This window comes from Leptonychotes weddellii, chromosome 2, assembly GCF_054177405.1.
Source record: "Leptonychotes weddellii isolate Sample4059 chromosome 2, ASM5417740v2, whole genome shotgun sequence".
Lineage (NCBI taxonomy): Eukaryota > Metazoa > Chordata > Mammalia > Carnivora > Phocidae > Leptonychotes > Leptonychotes weddellii.
This window is the reverse complement of record NC_138370.1, coordinates 101,635,277-101,645,631: the sequence shown is the minus strand read 5'-3', so window position 1 is coordinate 101,645,631 and position 10,355 is coordinate 101,635,277. Positions and strand designations below refer to the sequence as shown.

The window sequence follows — 10,355 nt, the reverse complement described above, 5'->3', positions numbered from 1 at the left end:
AAATACCCAGTAGTGCAATTGCTGGGTCGTAGGGTAGCTCTATTTTCAACTTTTTGAGGAACCTCCATACTGTTTTCCAGAGTGGCTGCACCAGCTCGCATTTTCCAGAGTGGCTGCCCAGCTTGCATTCCCACCAACAGTGTAGGAGGGTTCCCCTTTCTGCATATCCCGACCAACATCTGTTGTTTCCTGACTTGTTAATTTTAGCCATTCTGACTGGTGTGAGGTGGTATCTCATTGAGGTTTTGATTTGGATTTCCCTGATTGGATACTAGCCCTTTATCTGATATGTCATTTGCAAATATCTTCTCCCATTCTGTCGGTTGTCTTTTGGTTTTGTTGACTGTTTCCTTTGCTGTGCAAAAGCTTTTTATCTTGATGAAGTCCCAATAGTTCATTTTTGCCCTTGCTTCCCTTGCCTTTGGCGATGTTTCTAGGAAGAAGTTGCTGTGGCTGAAGTCGAAGAGCTTGCTGCCTGTGTTCTCCTCAAGGATACTGATGGGTTCCTGTCTCACATTTAGGTCTTTCATCCATTTTGAGTCTATTTTGTGTGTGGTATAAGGAAATGGTTCAGTTTCATTCTGCATGTGGCTGTCCAAATTTCCCAACACCATTTGTTGAACAGACTGTCTTTTTTTCCACTGGACATTCTTTCCTGCTTTGTCGAAGATGAGTTGACCATAGAGTTGAGGGTCCATTTCTGGGCTCTCTATTCTGTTCCATTGATCTATGTGTCTGTTTTTGTGCCAGGACCATACTGTCTTGATGTTTACTAGAAGCTCTATTATTAATCTAGCTCCCTTTGCTCCAGCTGCATATACAACAAGCAACTTTCTGACTACTGTATATTTTACTAGGTATACGAGACAGGGATTACTTCAGAGAGCAGAATGAATATTCTGATCAGTGGAAAGTAAAACAAATTAACAAGCTTGTCTTAAGCCATGTTGGTTCTTGTGAATCTGTACAATGGAGCCAGTCACTTTGGGAACAATGCTATACACCACATCTCTGAACCTCAGAGTTGAAGGATGGGTGCATAAGCAGTGATACCACCAAGAAGAAAAGCACATCTCAGTGAAGTCGCTGGACAGGCTTGTGTATGGCATGGCCACAGCTGCTGCCTGTAGCCCTGATAGGCTCGTCTCACTCTGTCTGAGGCTACTTGGGGGAAAGGCTCAAATCCTCCAGAAGCAGGGAGAAGTGAGAAAGGAAAGAGCATTCAAGATTCCCTAAGGGGAAATTGATTATTACACCCCAAGATTTTATCTTCTTTACAAGTAAGTGTAAGTGAATATTTTTAATTATCTTTTTTTTTTTTAAAGATTTTATTCATTTATTTGAGAGAATGAGATAGAGAGAGCATGAGAGAGGGGAGGGTCAGAGGGAGAAGCAGACTCCCTGCCGAGCAGGGAGCCCGACGCGGGACTCGATCCTGGGACTCCAGGATCATGACCTGAGCCGAAGGCAGTCGCTTAACCGACTGAGCCACCCAGGTGCCCTATTTTTAATTATCTTAAGGAAGCACACATAACATGTTAGAGGAAGAACATGTTTTACCCAAATTTTTCCCCCAATTTTTTTCAAACAAAAAAATAAAGTATATACAAACAAAGACGCATATCTAAGATTAAGTTGCTCTAAGTCTTTTTTTAAAGAAAAAGGTAGAAAAATTAGAGCAAACAACAAGAAGAATGAGGTAGCACACACACAAAAATCACTACTTACAATTATTTTGTTATTATAGAAGTTATTCACTTGACAAATCTTATCATTTTCTTTCTGGATGCCATTTTTAAGATTTTCTATATCAAAATGAGTATTCAACCATTCTTCCAAAAACTGGGTCATTTCTTTCCTATTACTTAGCACTTGCTGAAATTCAGTCTTTATGCAGTGGAAGTCATTTTCTGAAAGATCTTTGAGAATTTCCTGTTTGAAAAATAAGTATTCAATCGCCTGAACATTGAGTTTTTATCTAAATATCATACATAAGGGGGAAACACCTTACTAAACTCTCATTCTTAATATTTTGAGTATTTTGAAATAAACACAATTCTAATTTATTTTAGTTGTATTAGAAATATAATTCTAATTCAAAACTTTGTTCTAGTTATTTGAATAATAAAAACCTGGCAGTATAAGCTATGTAAGGAATGTCTACAAATTCTGCCTGTTAGAATTAAAAACCACCAAAACTATCTGTGACTACTAATCACACATACGCAGTGCTGCTGCATGTAGCTTTTCTGTGCACCCAGGCCTTACATGCACGTTGGGAACTGGATGTCAGCCTCACACTGCTGGGTGAGAGCAAGACACTCCATGAGGAGTTGTTGTAATAACATTGTTCCTGACTCCCAGCTCAGATCTAGGACGTTTTAGAAAGCATTCGGAAACTTATTCTGGGGTTCTATGAATTCCCACTTATTGGGACTAAATCTATTTTTCTGTATCTGTGGAGTCCTGAAAAGCTGCTGGCTAGTCCATTACGTGGCACTCTTCACATCTGGCCAGCGGTCACCCTGCAACCTATTTTTAATTTCTGGAAAATGAAAATGGCTCTCAGCACATGCAAAAGTACCTACTCTATATAAGAAAAAGGCTTAAAATCTAATTAAACCATTTAAAATAAACTATACCTCAATATGTAGATCCATATTCTTGCTCAATTTGAGGTCCGTGAATTCTCTGGATGGTACATCATAATCTTGTTGAAGCTGCTGTATTTTAATTAGCAGTTCATTTTGCTTTTCCACTTCATCAATAAAAACTACTTCAAATTTATTGATGGATTCATGTTGTTCTTCCTTTATCTTTGTAACATGGCTTAACACATACTTGTAGAAAAACATTAAACAAATTGGGAAATGAACCTTTTATCACATTTAGAGGAAATTTTAAACCCTCAAGATGGCATATCTTGTTTATCTATATCCTCTGGTAAATGAGGAAGAAGGAAAGAGCCTCTCTCTATCCCCAATTTTTTCCTCTCAGTATCTTGGGAGAATAACTTCCAGACTTCAAGTTCCTTATTTCGGATTCCCTACTGGCTACACCTCATGGATGTCCTACAATTACTTCTGATTCACTGTTAAAATGGAACATAATCTCTTTCCCTATAAACTCACCTTTCTCTTCTGCTCACTTTTTGGTTAACTGTGTCACCAATCATGCAGGTATCCCAGCTAGACGCCTGAGGTTCATTTTCAACATCCCTCTCCTGCCTACCTTCGTTGGGTAACCAGTGTGGGTATACCAGCCTCAAGATTTACTTCTCACATGTAGTTAGATGTTTGGCATCAAGGTGACAATAATTTGAATGCCATATGTTCCATGGACCTCCTGGATAAATTCTGGATATCTGATTGCCAGTCAGAATATCAGGGCCTGAGAGGCAATCTACCTAGAAAAGACAGACACCAACTCCCTACTTCCTCAATCTCCCACCACTCCTTAACCTCTTATAATCTGGCTCTTCCCTAACCACTCAATTAAAACTGCTCTGACAAAGGTCAACAATAAGCTCTATTATCAACGAATTGAGGGCATCTCTTCAATTCATATTCTGGCTGTCTGAAGTATCTGCCACTCTTACCATTTCATCTTTGACATGCTGTCCTCCACTGACTTGAGCAATAGCACTTTTGCTTGATTTTCTCCTGTCTCTTTGCCATTTCCAACCTCAAACCCATTTGTTGCTCTCTTTTCTGCTACGGCCTCTTGAAAATTTATCTTTTCCAGAGTTCTTATCTTATCCTAAGGCTCTTATTTTTCTATTATGCCTTCTGGGTGACCTTACTCACACATGTATTATCTAGCATGTATATGCTGATGAATTCCAAACCTTTATCTTTAGTCCTGACTTGTCTCCAGACAAACGCCAGACTCATATAAGTGCCTGTTTTTCTTCTTGAATGCTCCATCATGGGTATTTCTACCTCAAAACATCTCAAACTAAACACCTGATTGCTTCTCCTGCCTTGCCTGCCTTGCTCCTCTTTCTTTTTTGTCAGTTAATGGTACCACTCTCCACAAACCTGGCTACGCCCAAATTCTGGCACTCAATCTAAGCATCTCCCTCCTTACCTCACTATCAATCATGTGAACCTACTATTTTAAGCTGCTGAATATTTAATTTCTTTTATCCTCCCCGTGCCTATGAATCCTTTTCTAGTAGTACGGTCACCTGTAATATCTAACCTGGATCACTATAACTGCCTCTTGTCTCTTCTCTCTGCCACAAACTCATCGCTTTTCTACAGTGAAGTAGCTAAAATGGTAATCTGATCATGCTACTGCTACCACTTAAAAATAACGGCCCCGTGGCTCCCCATCATCTGCAAAATGAACTCTGAGCATTATTGCTTGAGTCCAGCTTCTACTGTGATCCCATTTTCTGTAATTCTTTATCTGGTTTGTCATACAACCTGCACATGCTTCTGTCACTACACTTACTAGCTGCTTATATGTTTGCCTCATGTGCTAGACTAGGAGATTTCTGAGATATTATTCCTATCTGTCTCTCAAGCACCCCATGATGGTATCTAGGCTCACAGGCAGAGCTCAAGTTTTGTTGAATGAACAGGTCCTAGAGGCACAGTGGATCCTGCACATACTATTCTGAGATGCACATAGTCTTTAATTCAGCAGTAAATATACTAAATAGCAAATATGCTAACTCCCAAAGTAGGACTTAAATGTACTGATGTTAAAACTAAAATTTATAGCAATATTTACAAAGATATTACTAAAAAAGGTAGTACCTGAAGTTTCTTCATGACTCTGTGGAATTCCATTGAACATCTTTGGTTTGCAGTGAGAAGTTTTTGAATTTGTTTGATTTGTGGATATGGAAGTGAGAGGTTTGCTTTTACTCTAACTGAAAGGTCTTTTTGGGTTTCAACTTCTTTCTCCAAGTCAAGGGATAGTCTATTTAAGCACTCATAATGATTATACATCTCTGAGTATCCCTTCAGAAGCTCCTAAGGAAAATTAGAAATCATTCAGTTTAACAATTCATCCTGATTTAACAACAAATAGTCCTTGACCTAGAATTGTTTTTTTCTTTTAATTTTTAAATTTATTTTACTTTTAAATGTAAATTCAATTAATTAACATATAATGTATTATTTGTTTCAGGGGTACAGGTCTGTGATTCATCAGTCTTATATAATACCCAGTGCTCATTACAACACATACCTTCTCCATTGTCCATCATCCAGTTACCCCATCCTTCCACCCCCTCCCCTCCAGCAACCCTCAGTTTGTTCGCTATCATTAGGAGTCTCTTATGGTTTGTCTCCCTCTCTGGTTTCATCTTCTTTCATTTTTTCCTCTCTTCCCCTATGATCCTTGCCCTAAAATTGTAACCAAATTTATGCTTTAACATTTTCTGTATTACAGAAACAAATTAAGACCTTTATGTTTTTAAAAAAAGGAAACTCTTATTGTTGATTTTGGATTATAGAAATAATATTTAATTACTGTGAAAATTTTAAAAATTTAAACAAATGTAACAAAGAAAACCAGAAACAACCACGGTTATCATTTTGATACATTTTCTTTTACTTTTCTGAGCATTCATGAATTAAATGACCATCTACAAAGAGTGAGGATAAATATGAGGGAATTCAATCTAGTACGTGTTATAGTTCAAGACTGAATGCTGGCTCATGTTTACAGTAGGCAATGTGAGTTTGCAGGTCAAACAAGTGACGAAGAATCAAGCTAGCTATTTGCCAGCTTGGTGAAGCCTCTTTACACATTTCTATTTATCTGCCTAGAATCTGAGTTTTCTAACTTTTTATCAGAGTTAGAGTTCAGGTTCTATCTCTGCTACTTCCTGACTAGGGAAATCATTGAGCCATTTTCCCAACTACACAATGATGATTGACACAAAGTTTTCTAGGGGAAAGTAAATATTATAGTATATCTCTATCTATGTAATCTGTAAAATATATACAGACATTATGGCTTAAGGGAAATAAAATTATATTTGTAAAAATGTTTCCATATACAAGTTTTAAACTTATACCCGATTTCAAATCCTGATTCTACCAGCCATGTGACCTTGGGCACCTATTAAACTTCCTCTTCAAGCCTCGTTTGTAAATGGGGCAATAAGCAAAGCATCCGGTATATTAGTGCATTTGGCAGACACTCAATAAGCCTGGCCTCTGAGCTCAAATGACTAGAGGCCACACAGGGGACACACCGGTCAAAGTAGAGGTGGAGGAACACAGTAGTTCAAATTGCTAGTCATATAAGAAATAACATGTTTAATTCAGGGTGCTAAATAATAGAACAAGGGGCTGCTGACAATAATGAGCTTCCTTTTTAATAACTTAAGGAAAAGCTAGCTATTCATTCATCTGGGATGTTGGAAAGGGGATTCTTGCCTTTGTTCTTAGTATGAATCACATTATGATATGGAACAGCACTGTGTAGTCACTCATTTGTACTTTTAAAACATATTCTGATAGGAATGTGCTAAGTGACATAAAAACACACACAAAAAGTCTTTAGGGATCTTGCATTTGGAGAGCAGTGACAAGTAATCGTGCTGGCCTTTTCCCTCAGCATATATTCAGAATCCAAATATTTCCCACTGTTTCCACTGATACTTCTTTAGGCTGAGCCACCATCATCTTGGCCTGGATTATTGAACTTAGTCTCTCAAATGTTCTTCCTGCTTCCACTCTGTCCATTTTCAACACAACAATCAGAGTCATCCCTTTAAAATGTAAGTCAGATCACGTCTCTCTCATGGTCAAAACCCTCCAATAGTTCTCCATTTCACTCAGACTAAAACCCAAAGATCTTTTAAGGCCCCACAGCTTGCGTCTTCCCTATGAGCTCTCTGACCTGATTCTTATTAGCTTTCCCCCTTCTTGATGCTCCTGGAACCCACCAGGCAGTCTTCTGCCTCAGGAGCTTTGTACTTGCTATTTTTTCTTCTCATCCTGTTCTTCCCTCAGCCAGCTATATGGCTTAATCCTTTACCTCTTTCAGGTATTTACTCAAATCCCACCTTTCCAGTGGGGCCTTAAAATCACAACCCCCCCACTGTTTTGTGTGTTTACGTATGTACATATGGACACACATGCACACCTATACTAGATTAATAAAATTTAAAAAAACATTGAACATTATCTATTTATTCATTCCACAGACGTTCCTTGGATTCCATTTAGGCCTTTGGAGGAGTACCAATATTCATTTGTAATTTTAACACAGGGCACTTACTTTTATCCTAGAGCATTTTTCTCTCAGGCTTTCTGTGAGGTGGTGTCTTTCATTACATTGTGACTGTTTTTCGTATTTTACTACCCCTTTATGGTTCTGTTGGTCCTATGTTGGTACAAAGAAATAAACAAGGCTTCAACTATAACTACGTTCACATATAATGTCTATACGCTTTTCCAATTACATTTTTTCACATCATTTCAATAATGGAATTATAAGCTTGTAACTCAAAAATGAAGTTAAAAATGGCCAGAAAATGATTAACAGTACCATTAAGTATTGTAGTGAATGGCCTCAACTCATTGAGAAAAAATGTGGAAGAACCACATATTTTTTGAGATGGGATTTATTCCTATAACTGTCAGAGTTGAAAACTAGATATTAGATTTACATCTGATTCTTACGATTCTAAGTTTCCGAGTCAGAATTAGTCTCTGAATTGCTGCCAAATAGTACACTAGCAAAACCACCTGAAATATCTCTATTCATACTCTTCCCAGCACCTTGGAACACAAAATGTGTATCCTGTTACATTTTGTACTTTTTGATTAGAAGTATAAAACAAAATGTTTTCTCCCATTTATTCACTACAGTACTTAGAAGAATGACTAATAAATATTTGTTGAATGAATTAAATTTCTTTATGAATTTCATTAGGGTCCACATAAGGATGGTTCCCAAGTGTACATGTTTCTATTGATACTGCAAATGATTCAGTCTTCTACTCTTGTTGAATTATGAGAATAAAAAAAAGATTTTTCTAGATTTTATACAATTTCTTATTTGTCTGAATTTTATGTTATTTTCTAGAGGGTTCAACTGAGTTTTTTAAGATGTGATTCTGAACATGTAGAGACAGTTACACTGCCTGAAGTTCCTTCCCCTGTGTGTCTGGCCGCTGAGAAGAGAGCAGGCCTAAAATTCCGTCATGGGGACACAGAGAAATCTAGTCCTTCAGATGTTTTTCTACGAGGATAATGCCATTTCCTGGTTTAAAAAAGCCTTTTAAAAATTACATGAAAGAAAATGGTCTGCTTTATGTAACAAATCTTTTCTTAAAAATAAATAATTAAAATGTTATTTTCTGAAAAATATTTTGGCTTCTTTTAAAACTGTATCTTCTATTTGTGTGAAAAATTATAGTAATACTTTTCCCATCATCCTTTACTGTTTGTAGAAATTTCCAAAAAGAGAAAAAAAAAAAAAAAACCCCACAAACCCCCTCCCTGCAAAACAAAAGAAACCAAGCAAACCCAAAAACCCCACAACAACAACAAAACCAAATTATTCCCCTTTCCAAAAAAGCTTGATTCTTATAGACAGTTATTAAATAAGGGAAGATTCTGAACTCACTCTAGCTATCATTTCTCTTAAGGTTTCCCTGAATTGGTCTCTTTCCATTTTGAGAGACTCTTTTATCTTTCTTAGCTCATCTCTTTCTTTAGCTAAAATTCTTATTTCTTCAAGGCTTTTATGAAGTTTCTTAGTCAAGTGTAAGTTATCCATTTCCACAGTTTGCATAGATAAATTTTGGGCCTCAAATTGCTGCTTCAATTGTTCCATTTTGTTTATATTTTTATGAGTTTTATTGACATCTTCTTTCATTTTAAGAAGTCGAAGCTCTTTTTTCTGAAGTTCTTGTATCTTGAGATAATTATAAAACAAGTTAGAATGCAAACAGAATTCCTTCAAGGAAGGAAAACAGTGTCTACTGGCTATATACGTACATCTATATCTCTATCTATATATATCTGTATCTATATTTTTTCTCATTCCACAAATGATTTTGGACAGTTACTCCCCAAAGAACAAAACAACACATACCTTTTTCTGTAATTCATCTTTAGATTTATTTAAATCCTTTTGAATATTTGAAATCTGAGCTGTCTTTTCTGAAACTCTCTCTCTGAATTTATCAATAGTTTCTTGGTGTTCTTTCAAATGCATGTGAGCAATTTTTAGTTCCTGTTGTGTCTCCGAATCCTTTATTAGAAGAAATTGAGAAATATCATGATATCAAGGCACATTACCTTTCCTTAATGATGAACCAGTTTAACAAAATCTTAAAAAACGTATGTTCATAGTTCAAAACAACCAGCACACTGCCCCCAGATTAGAACCGTACAGAAGGATATAAACTAAAGTCCCTGTCCCTAGCCTCCCCCATCCTCGTTGGGCTGCTTGGTGATCTCTGCCGCTGCTTTCCTCCCTCTCAGACCACTTGGGGATTATTCTAAATCAGTAACACGTAAAAAGGGCCCATTCTCAAGCTTAGTAATCCATTATACAGATGTACCCTACTTAGCCAGTGCCTTATTGGTAGACACTTGGATTACTTCTAGATTTTTGTCAGCAGTAACAATGTTGCAGTGAATGCAGCTGTATTTCTGTCCAAATGTGTGAATGTATTGGTAGGATAAATTACTACAGGTGGAATCGCTGTAGCAGATATATATGCTGACAAATCTTTAATAAAGCAGTGTCAAACTGTCTCCCTAAAAGGTTGTGACATTTACATTTTCACCAACAGTATTATAAGAAGGAAGCTTCTGGTATTAACAACACATTTACTGGATAGGTAGAAAGAGCACAACTCACTCTAGCTTTGGTTTCCTGTAGGTTTGCCTGGAGCTGGTCTCTCTCCAATTTCAGATTATCTCTTTCTTTCATTACAGATTTCATTTCTTCAAGGTTTTCATGAAGCTTCTGAGCCAAATTTAAATTCTCCATTTCTATTTTATCCAGAGTTAAACTTTGGGCCTTGAATTGTTTCTTCAATCGCTCTATTTCAGACATTTTTTTCTGTGACTCACTGACATCTTCTTTTAACTTAAAAAGCTGATGTTCATTTGCCTTAAGTTGTTGAATCTTAAGATAATCATAAAATAATGTGTTAGGAATAAGACAGTTTTTTTTTTTTTTTAAAGATTTTATTTATTTATTTGAGAGAGAGAGAATGAGAGACAGAGAGCATGAGAGGGAGGAGGGTCAGAGGGAGAAGCAGACTCCCCGCCGAGCAGGGAGCCCGATGCGGGACTCGATCCCGGGACTCCAGGATCATGACCTGAGCCGAAGGCAGTCGCTTAACCAACTGAGCCACCCAGGCG

General features: G+C 37.2%; 1 protein-coding gene across 1 annotated transcript in view; it reads right to left on the bottom strand.

Moving 5' to 3' along the window:
- Positions 1-10,355, bottom strand: part of CENPE (centromere protein E) — a 41,972-nt gene that overhangs the window by 18,293 nt on the left and 13,324 nt on the right. Inside the window, exons 15-20 of the mRNA XM_081813131.1 lie at positions 9,847-10,116; positions 9,073-9,231; positions 7,249-7,353; positions 4,767-4,985; positions 2,643-2,840; positions 1,729-1,932 (exon numbers count right to left, since the gene is read on the bottom strand). Of these exons, the coding sequence (XP_081669257.1) occupies positions 1,729-1,932; positions 2,643-2,840; positions 4,767-4,985; positions 7,249-7,353; positions 9,073-9,231; positions 9,847-10,116 (1,155 nt within the window). The remainder of the gene's footprint in view (positions 1-1,728; positions 1,933-2,642; positions 2,841-4,766; positions 4,986-7,248; positions 7,354-9,072; positions 9,232-9,846; positions 10,117-10,355) is intronic.